An 18,316-nucleotide genomic window follows, 5' to 3' on the forward strand; every position below is an offset into this window, starting at 1 on the left:
GAAAGAGCTGAAGGAGAGGAGCCTCTTAATGTTGGGGGTCTTCTTCCATTGTTATATACTAAATAAAACAATAATATCACTTAGCTGTCTGCGCCAGCCTCTTCATAACACTTTCAAACACCAGCAAGGAGCCGCTGCTAAAAGAACAACCTATGCATAGACAGTCCCTCTTAAAACCAGGTACCCTCTTACGAATACATGGGTTCATGTGGATCTGCAGTGGCAGTCCCAGGGACAGGTAAATGGTGCAACCTGCCACTATGGGCAAAGTCATTTCCATGACAATACGCTATATCTGGGTCTTCTTTCAACCATCTTGCACAGACTACATATTATTAAAAATCATGAGTAGGTGTCTATACAGTAATCAACTAGTCTATGGCTTATTAAGGATAGAGTGTAACACATGTGGTTTCTGTTTTTGAAGCTTACACATTCTAGTAAAAGTGTGCACAACGTTCTCCAACATTAGCAGTGACTGCATCCTTTCACATTCATTTGTGAACTTTGGATAAAGAAGGACTTATATAATATAAGCTATTGGGATGGCACGTGTGACATGCAGAAGTAGTATTAAGTGGATCTACGTGATATCTCTGCAGCAGATTTTCCTGCGACAGAAATGTTTGCATGGGACATGCACGAATACAAAATGTTCGTACATTTCCCATGCGAACATGCAGGGGTGTCGCCTGCAACCCCCGCTCACTATACTGCGTAGTATAGTGAGCGGGATGTTGCAAGAGACACCCCTGCATCCCCCGTTTTTTGGTTTTTTTTGTTGTTGCTTGTTCTTTTTGCTTCTGTCAGGAAAGCTGCAGGGGACACCACGCCAGATCCCTGCAGCCTTTTTTTTTCTTTTTTTTTCACACCGCCCACACCAAAACACCTAAACCCATACCACGAAAAGTTCTAACTTTTGGTAGTTAGAACTTTTTGCGATGTGTGTTTTAGGTCTTTTGTTGGGGTCGGTAATTTCTATTCGGACATTTCATCCTATTCTGTATTAAGTCACCATGCTTATATTTATTTATGTATTGTTAGCTTATTAGATGCATATACAGGAAGTAAATACTGTTTCAAAGCACCCACAGAGGAACAAGGAGGGAACAAGGGATAAGAAACAATCAAAATACATAAAAAAATATTAAATACAGTGGGGGGAAGACACACCTACTATGCCTTGTGAGTGTTCAGAACGTGCAAGTGCAGAAGGGAGAGAGAATGGGATAGGTGCTGGGGTGCTCATGGGTGAGCAACAGGTGACGTGCAAAGTAGGTTAGTATGAGCCGCCAAGGACGCAGGGTGAGCCGAGGACTTTGGACTTTGTGTTTACTTTCAGGTTCTGTCTGCAGGCTAAAGAAATGGGACATGCATACACGGTGCATTAGGAAGCATGGAGGGAAGAGGTATGCTGTAGATCTTGTAGAAGTTTATTTTATAGGTAGCTTTGCACACTGTTTCAATACAGGCCATAATTGTGGGTTGTCATTTTTTGTTATCAACTTTGGTCCTGAGGAAGACGAGGAGTCTAGCTATTCGTTGAAACTGATCCAAAATAGTGAAGTGTAGAATTGTAGTTATCTGGACTGCTTGGAAATTGTGGTGGAGCTAATAGGTGTTGAGTTGCTGAATTGTCTGCACATTATTGGCTACTATTGGGCCATATAACTTCATGTCAGTGCTGTCAGCAATTACTGGTTTATTTTCACTTTTGTACTGTCGTTTTTGATATATGAATGATCTAAGTGCGTTTTTAATTCATGCAGTTATTCAATTCATAATGCATTACAACTGTTAATTGGATTGTTGTATGTTGTTTTTGTACTCTGAATTGTTATACATCATTCATTTTACATCCCCCCATACTTCTTTCTGTGCATTTCACTTGTGAAACAACCCTTTGAGAGTGTATTTTGTAAAGGATGGTCGAAATATTTGCTTAATACATTTTCTTTAAACTATTACTAATCAGGAATTTTTCGTTATTTTGTATTATTCAAACCTCTGCAGCATGATATTGGTCTGACTGGGCTGTAGACAGCATATTTCTCCGGCCTTGGGAAAGGGTCGTTTTTAAGACTCTTACTGTTCATAAGCCCTTAGGGACCAGGATCCTCCCTTTTTGAAAAGCAGGATTCCTCCTACCTACGCAGCAGGGCACTTAGATCAGGCACCAAAGCTCAGTTAGTGGGTCTGCAGTTCAGCCGACCACGCTGGCATGGCGGATCGTTTTCCGTAGAGGTTGCTTATGCCAGGAATGTGTTTCCATTGCAATTAAGGTCAATCAATGATTATTTGGCTTTTAGGTGCCATATAAAAAAAGTACTATTGCCAGAAAAGTAAGGCTGCTTACGTTTCGTTTTGAGTCGGGTCTCAGTAGCAAGAGGCCTTTTGGGGTAAATACTGTACATTGAACTAAACTTTGCTCAGCTGAAGTAACATCGGTATGATTTGTTTGAAACTGGCATTGTTAATGCATGGTGGCATTAGTTAACTGGCAAAGGAGCAAAACTGGGATTGGAAATTATTTGGAGGCAATTGCAAGGTTTGGTAATGTGTTTTACTGAGGCAGTATGAAACGGTCATGCACTTCTGAAAAAGAAAACTATTGTCTAGAGGCGATGTGAAACTGGGATAATAAAATAATTGTTAAATTATGGAGTATTTGAGCTGCATTGGAGGCGCGCTGGCACTTTAAGCAGCCTATCATTAGCAGCACTTTGGAATATTTAAAAAACTCCATGGCATTATCGACATCCGTCTTTGGTGATTATCTCCTAATAAATCCTTAGTACAAAGCATATGGTGACAGCAGCTCTATATATTCCCGATTCTGGGTGCATTTATGGTCTGACAATTCTGATTGTACTTGATTAAGCATCACAGGAAACATGTCTCCCAGCTGGACATTTAAAACTGGAGTAATACCTACTGGTATATGATTCATGTGTGCCATGTTTCAAAGTGTGGTATCTGCACGCCGAATGAAGTAAAGCTTTAATAAGGTGGCACAAGCATCCGTGATTCTAAAGGTCATGCAGCGCTTCTATAGGTCACACAGTTTTACAATTGGGACACATCGGAGTTACTGCTTGGAAAGGTCCCTCCGTATCATGGCAGATCTAGAATATATCATGTCCTCCCATTCAGAATTGCCCATACACCCTATGGCATTTCTTCTGAAATTCGTGCTGCAATACGCACCAATTTAACGAATGATCACGAAAATGTTCATACTCGGGGCATTGAGCTGTCCTACTTGAGGTAAAAGGGGATGCTGGCCTTGTTCCCTCCTGTCTAGGGCAGATAACCCTGACCCCCTGTGTTGGAAAGTTCACAGGCAGCTAATGGGAGCCGAAGACGGAAGATGCGCCATTTCTTAATCTGCCATGATGCCTCCACACCCAACGGAAAGCTGCTCAGGGAGGAGGAAAGGATAGGGGGAGCCACAGGGAGTGTGTACGGACCTGAAAGGCCCCATCTTTCCTGTATGTCTCGACTGCATCTTTTGCTACGGAGGTCACATGCAGCAAGAGGCCTGCCAGTGGTCACAGATCGGACCACCAGGTGGCACCCATGAAGTGTATCTCAGACATAACTCAGCAGTTGGAAGTCCGAATGTAAACATACACAAAAGTGAGAAGAGTCAAAAGAAAACGAAATATTTGAATTAAACTCACATGTTTACTAAAAATAGGCAGACTCAAATGCACAAAAGGGTTCCATCTTTTGCACTATAGCATATCCCATAAACTAGAGGAACACTACAAGCATAGAATGTATTTTAATTGGTTCATTTTCACAGAAGAAGTATCCTGCATGCGTAAAATGAGTGTCGTTATCAAATGCATTTGGATTTTCAGGTTGTGTTGGTTAATCATCTTGTTCAGAATGAGGGCAACAATTGGCAGTTACAGAAAACTGGTATTAACACCATCAGGTGCGTCTGCAAGTAATTTGCCTTTCACATTCATCAATTAGGACACTACTTCAACGTACGGGAGCATTTCAATTTTGAAGCAGATAAATGATTGATAACACTTCAAAATCTGTGACCTGGCACATGTTTCACACAGAGGTGCTCACTAGGGCTCCAATAACGTGTGCACCATATTATATCCAAGATGTGCTTGCGTCATGGAAAATGAATGTGGTTTGTCAGGGAAATAAAGATGTGTTCATCGTTTCTCTTCAAATGCGAGTGTCTATTGGAAGGGAAGTCAGCACCATGCATTTACAAAGTATCACAACATGGCTGTTATAAGTGATCTATAATTGAGCTTAACAGGACAACGACTTTGAAGTATGTTACTCAGTAGTTCAGCAGTACGAAAGCTACATTATGCCTGGACATGTAAATTAGTAAATTCTGTTTTCCCTTTGGATACCATAAACTGCAACGGTGCATTATTATCATGCAAACAATTGCTCTTCCCCATTCAAGACCCGTAACTTGGTGGCACGCAAAAAATATGTATTTCATATAAGCAGATGCAAGCATGGCAAAAGGAACACACTTAAAGCACAATTTCAATCCCCATGGCATGGAAAATGAAACCAGTCAGGGACGCTTACTTTCACTGGTTGAATAGTCCTGCGGATCCAGTATCCCCGACTCCTGCAGTGACCGAATGCACGAGTCCACCAGCTCAAGGCCCGTCGTGAGCTCATCCTCTATATCCTTTTGTCCGTCTATAAGAGAAGAAAAATAAGAAAAAAGAGCAGATATTAAAGAAACCTGAATAGAAAAATGTGAACCAATTAAAAAAAAAATCCCAGCCAATGGAGAAGGTAGATTGACATTTAGCAGAGATAAGCAAGAAGAAAAAAGAAATCAGCTTTCACCTCTTGGAAATTACAGAGGCATTCATCACTCCGATCACAATCAGAAATACATTACACTTCCCTGCCCTATCAGCTTTTGTGCCAGTGCCAATTACTTTCACTTCTCAATGGGGATAATGGAAGCCGCAGATGGATAAAGAATTGCACAAGGGGCTACAGCCTACACATTCGCTGCTATCAGGGAAGCACTAAATTAAGCTGACCCTGTGCTGTGACCAGTGACTTGCACTAAAATCACACACCATCTTCTATTTTTCCTCTCCCACAGGCCATCTGCTGCAACTCAATTCTCTGAATTAAGGCGGGAGAAAACAATGAAGCGTAAATATTCTCGCGAGAATTACCTTGCCCTTGCCAACGGAACTGCTCTTCTGTTGAACTGTAAAGCAAACAAACATAGCATCGATTAGATGGGCCATTGAAGCCCTACTGCTGTGAGCAAGGAAAGGAACAGATTTAAACTCGGGTGCAGTATAGTTTCAAAACATGAATGCATACATGATTACATCCATTTGCACCCTGGGTGCAGGCGCTAGCCAATCAGGCTGCTCAAAACGCGGGCCGGATTCGCCGGAATGTAAGGCACCTCTTCCAAGCAGCCTGAGTATTGAGCACCCCTTACCCTCCAAACAACTTCTTCTGCATGCCCCTACAGCACCATTCTCACCCGCCATCTTTAGGCTCGGGTGCTGAAGGTGAGATGTAGATATAGTACCCCAGCCACCAGTGTAAGCAGGGGTTCTCCCTATAATGTTGGCTAAAGGCGAGGTTAACTTTAACAATGTTTCATTAATAACATCTCCTTCAATGTAATAGTTTTCAAATCATCAGCTACCAACACCCCCTCGTCTCAAATAACAAACACTTATTTAAGCTAATGATATCAGCAGGCACTAAAAAAATAGTTTACAACTGGAAAAATTCAACAATAATTACCGTAGACTCATGGTAGGTCCGGATCATTTCCCTACGTAGTGGACACCAATTAACAGTTGGAACAACTAGGAGATGAAATATACACTTAGTTGTGTTACCAGACCCTATTTGGAACTATTTTACTGAAGATAAACCCTAAAAATACTCCCTCTTTATGACTAGCTAGAAATATAGTACCCAAAACAACACACTTGGCTTTGCCCTCACCCCCCTGCCCCATCTATGTAAAAGTTGAAGATACCTTTATTTGGACATAACTAATCATCTATCCAGGACTCCTCCTTCTTCCCTCGCACTATGGGCGTGCAAGAGACCAACCCCATATGTAACCTTTCTACAGCTCTTAATCTTTTCTATCCCCAGGGCACAATAGACAGTTTTGCTTTTGGTGGGTGAGTGCCCACTGAAGAGTATAGTGGAATAATGGACTCTGCAAATGAGTGCAATGATTACATGGTGGGAGACACCCTCCACAAGCATGTGAGTTGAGAGAGGTATGCCTTCTATATGGGGGTCGCTGAAATTACCGGCGGTGAAACAGAATTGGTAAAAGTCTTCAACAATTCCGTTCAGCATGAGCGTTTTTCTACCCTTCCCACAACATCTTATGGCAATTTCATTTTGAGGAAATTTCGTTTGTCCCCAAAATTTCTTTTTTTGTGTACTAAAGAGACACAAAACCTAACATTTCAGGAAAAGCTCAATTTTAGGGGGCAAACACCTGAAATTTCGTTTTTTCTAAAAACGAATTTCTTTTGAAAAGAGAAGTTTTGGGAGGGGAAAGCCACAAACTGCCAATTACACTCTGCAGGCAAAATTGGTGGAACAGGCATATTTTGCCTGGAATCTGCCAATCTTCTGCAGAACAAAGTTGAACAATTTCATCCACCCCTATTTCTATGAGCTATTGTCCGTGAGCACCCCTTACAGCCCCTTTTCCCTAGGGTGTTGGGTCTCCAGTTTTGAAAGGCGGCCATTATGCGATTTGAGAATCAAGTTCCGAATACACATCGAAAAGTGCCCTAAAATGATATAAATGGTGTCAGTTAGGGAGTTTTGAGGGCAGGGAGCACGTGGACGGGGGTTGGGAGGGAGGACAATTGTTAAAGGTTTTGGGTATGGGGATAGCGTAGCTTGTTTTTTTCAAGCATTTTGCAGAGATCAAGAAGTGACGCAAATGGGTAAAAGAAGAGTAAATACTTGTAAACTATATTGCATTGAGATGTGATAATCAGTATGGTTGCTAGTTAAGGGAAGATGGGTATTACAAGTAAATGTAATGTATTTTGTTTAAAAAAAGATATTTAAAAAAAATGCTTTCCACAGTAAATTAAAATGTACATGGGGTCATATTAAGGCGATCTAATGTTTTGCGTTTGTGTATTGAGATTGATAACGGTTTCATTTAACTTTTTTTAGTGCATATAAAGTGTACCAATGAGAGGCGTTTGAAGGCAGAACCGTGGTTATATTGTGTTTTGTTTGGATTGGTTGAGGTTTTCACTTGATCTGAAGGAACGTTTCTCGATTTAGTGTTCTCTTCCATGCAGTTCTCGAAGTTAGGATTTCTATTGAACCTGTTAAAGTTGATTTTAGGTTTGTTTAACGTTTGATCTGTTTGAAGGGAGGATGTGAGGCATAAATGGGGAAGATTAGTGTTGTCAGTTTTGGGAAAGTGGGCACAGAGATAAAGCTGCACTATTTAACATAATTTCTCTACTTGTTAGACGTAACTAACGAAGAGTATATAATGTAGAAATGTGCTTCTTGATCTAGTGTTCTGTTCAGAGCAGTACTCGAAGTTGTGATTGGTACAGAAGTTTAAAAAACTGCTTTTTGAATTGTTTAATGTTTGATTTGTTTGATGGGTAGATTTGAGTGGTATGAAGGAAGTAGGCTAGTGTTCTTACTTTTGGGAACGAGGCAGTGGGCACGCAGATACATTTGCACTATTTAACATGATTTTTCGGTTCATAAAACGTGACTAACAAAAAGTATACAATGTAAAAAAGGCGAAGTTTATTTTCTGAAAATAAAAGATGTATGAGTATTGGTTTGATAAGTGTGATTCTCAATACATTTTGTAATTTGTATATTAGGAGTTAATGGTGCTGAGTTACCTTTGTTATGTTTACATTTACATGAAAAAGAGTTGAGAATAATAGGGCAGTTGTGTCACCACTATGTCTGATTACATTTGTGGAAGGGGACACTAGCCAATCAGGATGCTTGGAACATGGGCTGTATTCTCTGCATGGTGGAAAGGGTATTTAATTAAAAAATTACCCTGCAGCATGGCGTTGTGCAGTGCCATATTTTCTAAAGTCCATTTACATGTTCATGATGTCATGTCATGTCATCAACATGTCATCAACATGGAAACTGGATTTCAGGAACTGAAGTGTCGCCGAAGTGTGATGTAAGGTAAGTGGGGTTTTGTTTCTCCAATGAACGGTATGGTGCTAATGGTGCTCAATAAAAAATAAATTACCTTGCTGTGTAGCACTGTGCAGTGTCATACTTTCCGAATTCTGATTCTCTGTTGATGCTTTAATGGTCATCCACAGAGTTAATGGATTTGAGGAAGTGGGGCGTAGTGCCGAAGTGCGACGCAAGGTGTTTTTTTTTCAATTAAATACCCTTAGCAAATGAATGGTGCAAAGGGTTTTCAATAAAAATATATATCAACTTTCAGTGTGGCATTGTGCCCTGCTGTACTTTTCAAAGCCTGCTATCCTGTCCTATTGCTGATGTCACGGCCATCAACAGAGAAGATGGATTTGAGGAAGTAAGGTGTGATGCTGAAGTGTGTCTTAAGGTAATTATAATTATTTTCCAATTAAACACCCTTAGCACCTAAAGGGTGTTCAATTTTTGAAAGAAAATGACCTTGCAATATAATCCTCGGTGGCGGGGAATGGTACCACTGCCTGCATTAAGAGACCCTTGTTTCATTTCGGCCCTTAACTTTGTCGGCGGATGGTTACCAGTAGGGCTAACCCCATTGCTGTGGTGCTTAATATTTAACCCGCTTACCCCCAGCTTAGACTTTGTTTGAACTTTCATGGTGATTCTGAAAAGAACCATTACAGGATTAAGGAAGGGGCAGGGAGTGGATGTAGGAAAGATGGCAACCTTTTTTTGTGGCAAGTTTTATAAGCCGTGGCCAAAGCCACTGGCCCAGTATTTTTTTTAAATATACAGTAGGCACAGCCAAGGCCATGCTCACTGCCCAGGGCCGAATTCCCTGGTTTGTGGGCCTGAAAGACATGTACAGTGGACACGGCTCACTGGTGCCTGTAAAAAAGATATGCTATGGAAAACCCTTGACATTCACTGAAAATAATTTAGTTGCAGGAAGGTGAGCAATACATTGTAACAAAATCTTTCAAATTCAGAGAAAAAACTTTTGTTGCAGGGACGTTAAGGTGAACATTTTATGCAACAAAACCCCTGAAATTCGCCAGACAATTCAGGCAAAGCCACCTTAACCTTGCGCCCCCTATTGCACAGTGTGCGACCACAATGATGACATCAGAGATCACATCACTAATTACATCATATATGACATCACTGATGACTTCAGACATAAGATCACTCATTAGGTACATTTCTATAGGTACCGTCTCTTGGTACATAAGTGATTTCAGAATAAAACATTAAAAGGATTTCAGTACTTGTGAAGCTTTCATTCGTAGAATTTGGTAAAGGATGAAATTTGAAGTATGACTAAATAATACTTCATAAAAATCTTTACTTTCATTTAACAGCAATCAATTACAATTGTGTAATGCATACAATGAACCTGATTGTTTATTACGGTATATACATATTATATTATCTTACATATATTTGCCATAAATATTATTAGAAATAAAAAGAAATAGAAACATGTTGAAAACAGATAGTTCATTACATCTTAAAAGTATAGATTTAAATGTTCGGTTGTGCTTATTATAGAAATAGTGTGAACACATATTGTTTTCTAAAGGAGCTGAGAAGTGTTATAAAACACATACAAAACAAAGAACGAGTACATATTGGGATATATTATAACAAAACTTTTGACTCGTGTGACGTACTTGTCCAACATTTTTGAGACCATTTCGTATGGTATGGTATAAAAAATCCCTTGAAATTCAAGGAAAAAACTGGCTTAACTTGGCATGTTCCCATTGCAAAGCCAAAAAGCACTTATATACTATAAGAGAAGGAATGTACAATATCATACAAATTGGCATTATGAGGGATTTGGCACTATGGGGGAGATCAACAGGAACATGCCGAGTTAAGCCGTCCCTGAGTTTCCCAATGAGCTGAACTTCCAGGGTTTTCTTGTGGCTCGGCAACCCTGAGCATACATAAGCTGTTTCTCTGCTTCCAAAGGACCTGGAAAATGTGAGTCATCTCAAAGGGATGTGAGGTGACTACAGATTCCAGGTATAGCAAGCAAACCTGTATCAGTATCTTGCCAGGAAGTGGATGTGTTACCTGAAGGATACACATAGATAGCTGCATTATGCATATTAACCCATTGTGCTGTCGACTCCCCACCTTACTTCTGAGATCAGGATGCTAAATGTCTATTGAGTCTTATCCCATTGGATCCATCTTCCCCCCCAATATAGAGGATATTTAGTTCCATAAAGGGCTGCTAATAATCAAATCAAGAGGTGTGAGCCACTAAAAGCTGATAGGAGCAGTTAAATGTTTGGCTTAATCATGGGGGGTATTGATGTGGGCAAGGCAGGCTTCGGTTCTGTGCTACTGTAAATTTGTTGCTGTTGACTGTTAATGATTGCTTAACTTAAGACACTTTCAGTTCTTCTGGTGAAATATTTCACAGGCACATCCTATAGTGCTCATTTCCTTGAGGGCTGAGTGTCAGGGTAAATGGATCCCTTCTAATCTCTCAATTTGGGAGATCTGAAGCCCTTCTATCCCAATGCTGGCACTGTCACTGCACATACATTTTCTTCTTTTTAATATAATTGTGCCTTTAGTACCATGTCAGCCCATCACAGGTGCTAAGAGTGACATAATCAGTGGGGCAACCCTGCTCGTAAACACAGCTGAGTTAAATGCCCCTATCTTCGAATGCAGCACTTAAAGCAGAAGTTATTTCAGGAATTTTCTTGGCCCAATGGATCGGGCATGTATTTATGAGCATATATCGAATTATCCGAAAAAAATTCCAATGCATCTTACCTTCGGTTTTTTCACATATACACATGCGAAACTCACGAGTTGGATACTGCCAACTTGTGCTAATCTTATCCGTTGATCTATCGCTCTAAGTTCAAGTGCCCTTGCGGCAGTAAATCAGATCAACCGCCTCTCAAGCTGACATAACTAGATGCTTATGTCCCTTGTCGAAATGCCAGTGCACGTCTCATTTGAATGTCCTCTCAGCGCAATCTATTGACGTGTCTCCATAAAAATGTCAAGACACCTCTTTCCTCAATAAGCATCAACAAACCCTTTCTCATCAGACAACATTGGAGTTTCATCTTCCTTCGTATCAGTTATTACGAGCCTCCACAACTTCTTTTTTCTCTGTTCAGCTTGCTACCAAATACGACGCTCTGAGAACAGGTACTTACAGTACCTCAAATGAATTAACTGTGTTAGCGCTTTATATTTCATTTTTTTTAAATATAATTCCCAAATATCTTTACTAAACCATTAAAAAATGTTATATTTACATGATTTGCAAAATTTCCAAGTTTGTGCATATTCCTCTTTTCTTTGCAGTATGGATTTTTGTAACGTTTCTTCTCATAATTTTCTTTAACATTGCATTTTAAACAGAAACCTCATTGTGTTACTTTATATAAATTACTAATTGTTTACTTTTTCTCCCACAGTTGCCTTTATACTTCAATTCTCAGGAATTGTGGCAACAATTCAGCCCTACCTATACGAGCTGGAGTATACAGAAGAGGAAATGCTTCAGAGAGATGGAATGTGAAAATATGGCCATTCTACTGCAAGTCATGATGATCAATCACAGAATCCGGATCCAATATGCATGGAAGACATTTCCACTTGGTGCACCTGCCTTCGATGTGAGGTAATGCCAACTTTAGTTGAGAACTGCTGTTGCATAGGAAACTCTGGCTGCTTGGCCTATATAGCCAAAGAAGAACCTCTACCGCTATGCGTTAGCCAGCTGCATGGCTTCAGGGCAGCCTGCCTTAAAAGATCTGTCTTGAGAATGATGGTGGTCCTGATGCATGAACTTAGAGCAACAGTTTGCCTGTGTTCTCCAAGTAATGAGTATATGTTGTGTTTATATGTTTTGTTTGTGACAACTTTAAACTGTAGCCGTTTATGTTATGTTTATGTTGTTCTCCTACTAAATTCTGAGTGCGATGATTCACTGACGATAAATATTTTCATATAGTTAAAAAAAGGTATAGTTCTTACTTCAAGCCAAACTATTCAACATTGTATTTAATGACTTAGCATTAAAATGTCATTGACTTTAAAGCTAAAAAAAATCTACCCATGTTCCTATCTTTTATCGTTCGAAAGGGCGTACACATTTCTGTATCACCCTTTCTTGAAAAGAATTGAACTATCAGTATTTTACTCACAAAGGTACTTTTTTCAAACATACCAATGCCATGCATTTTAAAAGATAGACCAAATAAGATAAATGCAATATTTGGGTTGATTCAAAAAACCTTTTTCTGTATTTGTTCCACAGATGGCACAGGCTTGTGGCCTAGCAAGTGTTTGTATGGTGGATTCATGGAAGACTGGGATTCCGCTTTCAACAAGTAATAATTGCCTATGTGGTTCGAGTCATTCATGAAGAACTCCCTAGTGAATCCTCCAGACACTACACATGATTTATCCAGTGATTACCTTCATCACAGCAGTATAACTTGGACTTGCTGTATTCCATCAACAGGTTTTTTTTTAAACTGCCATTTTAGTACAAAACGTAATTTACAATAAAAAAGATATGTATACAATAACTTTGTATTGGATTTTTTCAAAATATTTTAATTTATTATGCGTTTCATTTAAAGTTTTCAATTTTCCATTCAAATCTCAAGTTTTCAACAACATATATCAAGACATATACACTGCTGTGTAAATAAAACATAATCTGTACTTGCATTAATAGGGCTAGTGAAAATCATATTCTTTTCGTTTGTTCACATTACGTTTTGCCTTCATGTACTCTATATTAGAACACATTCTATTTCTGAATAAACAACTCTTTCAATAAAAGTTAATAATAACACTTTTACTGTCACAGTAAATCAAATCAATGTGGTAATATCACAAGTGGAAAAAATATAATTTCTAAGTCACCAACACCACCAATTATACTTTTCAAAAGTTCATGCCATACCATCTACATCAAGAAAGTTTACTGTTGCTACATTATAAAGGGTTATTACTTATCAATGCACTCATTTATTCAAATCCCTTAAGGCTTAATTTCTATTTTTGGGCCAGCGGGTTTAATACAGTGCAAGTGAATGTACAACTCAACGTGCTCTAGCATCTATCTATAAATGTCCACCTAGGACATGTTGTCTCCATAATTCCCTTAGAAGTCCACGTCCCTGCTTTGAACTTATCTCTATGTCCTTTGACTAGGTTCTGGGCCTATTGCACTAACCTCATCCACATCCATCCCTCTCCAGTATCAATGGCAGTTGTCGCCTGTGACCGTGCCCTCCCAAGGGGGCTGGGCAGATGAGCAGACACAAGGTGCCGAATACCATGTTACAAGTCAAAGGCGTCTTGCCTCTAGAGACCATTGTCCACATGGCGACTGCAGATCCAGTGTCTCCATACTACCCTTTGAGGACCCCATCCCTGTATTCAACATATATGTGTCCTTTGACTAGATTCTGGGACTTCTGCGCTCGCCTCACGCACATCATTCCACCCTCCTTTGTCAATGGCAGTTGTCACCTGTGACCATGTGCTCTCAACGGGGCTGGGTGGATGAGATTACACAAGGTGCCAAATACCATTAACAAGTCAAAGGAGTCTTGCCTCTAGGGACCATTGACCACATAACCACAGCAGACCCAGTCTCTGCGTACTACCCATTGAAGACCCTGTCCCTGCAATCAACATATCTCTGTGTCCTTTGACTAGGTTTCTGGCCTTTTGTGCTCACCTCATGCACATCCATCCCCCCTCCAGTATCAATGGCAGTTGTCACCTGTAAACATGCGCTCTCAATGGGGCTGGGCTGATGAGAACGCAAAAGGTGCCGAATACCATTTACAAGTCAAAGGAGTCTTGCCTCTAGGGACCATTGTCCACATGGGCACCACAGACACATTGGGCCTCATGCCAAGTTTGCCAGTCCGGAAATAAGGGTGTTGGTAAGCTCACCGGCATCCTTGTTTCTGGATTGGCAAATACGGGTTTGCCTGCCATAGCCGCTGTGCCCAACGGGTCTGACCCTGCCGGGCACAGCGGTCACAGCAGTCAAAGCTGTCACACAAGCACCAGCACTGTTAACAACGGTGCCAGTGCTTCAATATCACCACTCTCATAGAGTCCTATGGAACGCTTTTGGAATGGGGATTAACAAAATGATTGGCGCCTGACTTGTAATAGCCCGGTGGCACAGGGAAGTCAGGTGCTGGTAATTTGTTACGGGTCTGGCGGCAGCTCGCCGATAGCACCGGTAGGGTTACCTCTGGACCCGTAATGAGGCCCATTGACTCCATACTACCTTTTGAAGACCCCTGTCCCTGCAATAAAAATATCTGTGTGTACTTTGACTAGGTTCCAAGCATTGTATGCTCGCTTCATCCACATTAAACCCCCATTTTATTCTCAATGGTAGTTGTCACCTGTGCCCGTGCGCTCTCAAGGGGGCTGGGTGAATGAGAACGCACAAGGTACTGAATACCATGTACACCACAAAGAGGTCTTTCATATGGGGGCCATTGGCCACATGGCCACTGCAGACCCGGTTTCTCCATAGTCCCCTATGATCAACATATGTATGGGACCATTCACAAAACCCTGTGCTCTTCCACTTGCTTCATCCTTATACACCCATGTCCTTATCAAAGGCAGTAATCACATAAAAGCATGCACTCAAGCATGCACTCACAATCGTTGGTTGTGGGTGCCCACATTCGTCTTTGAAATGTGATTCCATCAAACCCTCACTGCCATCAATCTTTAAACATACCTAACTATGGCTATGTAATGATAGTACCTCACATCCCTAAAAGAAAAGAAAACCAATTAAATTCAGAGGCATTCCATTCACACGACAAATTCACATACACACCCACTTTTCTAAGCATTTAGCTTGCAAGGCAAAGGGCACCTCCTGAAGCAGCATCACCAGTCAGTTTTGCCCGTGTTTGCCCTGGAAGCCTACTGCCATCGACTAGCAGCAACTTATAAGGTATGTGTGGTGTGTGCCAGGAGTACACACATTCCTGCACTCCATTAAAACCCCACCCCTCTTATTACCTATCATAAATATAGCCTATCCATCTAAGGTATTAATATTTTGCATTTTCCCTATTTGTCTAGTATAGGTTCACCTCACTGACAGCCCATTTGTGTTAGTGAGCCATACCTCACACTTACGCTATTATGTGTAAAACCGCACCTCTCCTATTAACTAATATCATGTGCCTACATGCAGTCAGCACTATCGCGCCAGCTAGCCAAATTCTGCTTTTAGCCTATTTGTGCCAGGTAGCAATTCTCTGCCGTTAGCCTAATTGTGCTATCAAACAATACCTTCATATATCGTTTTGGGGTGCCCTAATATCAGCCATGTCAAAACTCTGGTTATAGTTATGCATATTTTCCCAAAGGATCTGTTGTTAATAATAACATGGTTGTTCAATTGTGGATTTCCAGTATCCAAGATAGACAGCAGAGCCAAGGATGTCTCAGGGGATGTGAGGGGCAATCGATTCCACGTCTGCAGCATGCACTTCTTGGAATATATGTACAAACCATCAAAGCTCACAAAAAAGCGTTGCCCTAGACTCCTTTGCAAATTAATTCCCAATGCTGTTCCCAGTGTATTTCAGCACAAACTGAGTCAGGTGAGTAGTGAACATTCAAAGATTGATGTTTATGTATATACATATTTCCAGAAAATGATCACACAATTTATTGAACTTGTTTGCCAATAAGTAATGGGGTGAAAGTATGGAGTTTCTTTGTAATATTGGTATAGCTATTTTATTGATAATATTTCTATTTTGTTAGATATGTATTTACATTTTACACTTTGCCCATGAATAAATCCCTTATTTTGGGATACACACAAAGTTCACTGCAATGTAACCATTTCTAAAAACGTTAATTTCAGCATCTGAAAATTGGTCATTTTACAAAATGTGATGATTACAATGTCATTACATAGACCACACTGATGGAATACCAGACCGTAACTTATGAGGAAATGACAGACACCTCAAATAGCCAAATGGTGAGCCCCACTGAAATGCACATACACTGATTTATAGTGTATTAAATTGTCTATTTTGTATTACTAATATATCTTTTCTATTGAAAATTGTTATGACTAAATAAATTGAATAAAGCAAAAAGCTTTGCAGACAGGCTAAAAAACGGCGGTCTGGAAGGTTGCCCAGAGCAGTGACAGTGGTTTAGATTTATTCAAAAGCTTCTACCCATCACTTTTTTGGTTGCAGTTTGTCTCCCTGTGTGAGAAAGGGTATGCCCAGTCGTGGGTCCCTTGCTTGCTGCGCCATAAGGAACCAAGCTGCACCTCACTGATGAGGCACAACAAGGCCGAAACATGTCTGGGGTTTCTTGTGTTTCCTTGCAGAGGGGACCTGGCCTGGTAGTTCGGCCTGGGATGCTTCAGTTGGTGGAAGTACCTGACTGATGTGCATATGGTTGGATCCCTTTTGCAATGGCGCAGACGGGCTACAAAACGGTGGTGTGGAAGGTTGCCCAGAGTAGCCAGTGGTTTCGATTTATTCAAAACCTTCCACCCATCACTTATTTGGTTATAAAAGGGACATTGACAACCATTCTGGAATCAACATCAAGCTCACTTCCATGTTATGTAATATGATTTCATATTTTACATTTAAATGCAACTATACTATGGATGAACATGGTCAAGTTTAACTTATAAAAAAAAGATAATTGTTATTGATTATATTTCTTCTTGATAATATTTAGAATGTTGGATCTTATTACATTATCTATTCTCTTTTTAATGTACTTTATTTTGCTGTTCTTTTCTTCCAATATTCCAATATTACAATTGTAAGATAACAAATTACATAAAGGGAGACACAAGTACTACACAACATACTCTTCTTCTATGGAAACCGGTCAGGTGGATGAGGTACAACATGGGTTACTTTAATGAATGATATTGATTGATGAATAATAATATTTTCTTTCCAAAGTAATAATTAATTAATAATAATTCTTAAAAATTGGAATGCATGCAATCATCAATCTTGTAATTCACCTTCCTACATGCAATATGGACAGTAATCCATCCCAAAAACTATGATTGCAGAAGAACGACATGGAATATTTTATTCTCAAAATGGTCTATGCATGTATTAATATACTGTTGCTCAACATCTAAAGTGCCATTAATGAAAATCAACATTACAATACGGCACATTGTTGGTGTCAATAATTGATTCACTTTATTTTTGCAGGATGACAGCATAGTGCTAACTCTAACGCCAATTCTCTGTGACATCAGTGAAGTCCAACAGGTACATTTCAAAATCAATTATTGTTACATTTTTATATTTACTTATAATGTTCAACTTTATCTTTTTAAAAAATGCATTTTCTACTAAAAATCTCTTCAAGTAATTTACAACTTTTGTTTTCTGTGGATAATTAATGGTGGAAAATCAACAATCAGACAACATTACCTAAGAAGATGTAATATTTGTGATCAAAGAAGTTAACATTAAATGGTCTAACTGGTATCCAATTTGTATTGAATGTGTTGTTCTGTACAAGGAGTCTACTACTGAAGTGGTCAAGATGGAAGAGACAGATGGACCACAGGTATACAAACAATAGTGATAGACATCATTTATCATCTATTGTACCTTTAATGTAACTTTGATTGTGTGTGAAATAATTTCCATACTGAAATTGTGTTATTGTTGTTTTTGTATTTATGTTTTGTGAAATGGAATAGTATTATAGCGGTTTCCAACTTTTTGTGAATGCTCTGTTACTGGTGGGTGATGAAATCTGTGACTCAAGATTGACTGTATAATCACACACTCAGAAAACAAGGGTAAATTCCATCCATGCGTTTCATTTCATTTTTAGTGATCCAGCTGTTGAGTGTGTCTTCTGCTGTGTCTACAGTTGCTTCGGTGGGTTTTGTTTCACTTGGGAGTGTTGAGTCTAGAAGGCTTGTTAGGGCCTCTAGGTCTAGGCTCTTCCGGTTTCTTTTCTTGCTGGCATGGAGGCTTTCTTTTCCGGCTGGTAGATGGGTTTGGGATGTGATGTAGAATGGTATCAAGTAATGGTCGCTCCATACCAT

At 39.9% G+C, this 18,316-nt stretch overlaps 1 protein-coding gene across 20 annotated transcripts in view; it reads right to left on the reverse strand.

The window, feature by feature from the left end:
- CTNND2 (catenin delta 2) overlaps positions 1-18,316 on the reverse strand; it is a 3,553,726-nt gene that overhangs the window by 1,816,187 nt on the left and 1,719,223 nt on the right. For all 20 annotated transcript variants that reach the window (XM_069613767.1, XM_069613768.1, XM_069613765.1 and 17 more), the window contains 2 exons: positions 5,193-5,227; positions 4,579-4,695 (listed from right to left, as the gene is read on the reverse strand). In XM_069613767.1, the coding sequence (XP_069469868.1) occupies positions 4,579-4,695; positions 5,193-5,227 (152 nt within the window). The remainder of the gene's footprint in view (positions 1-4,578; positions 4,696-5,192; positions 5,228-18,316) is intronic.

The sequence above is a fragment of the Ambystoma mexicanum genome, chromosome 5p, assembly GCF_040938575.1.
Source record: "Ambystoma mexicanum isolate Mex_15411 chromosome 5p, UKY_AmexF1_1, whole genome shotgun sequence".
NCBI classification, from domain to species: domain Eukaryota; kingdom Metazoa; phylum Chordata; class Amphibia; order Caudata; family Ambystomatidae; genus Ambystoma; species Ambystoma mexicanum.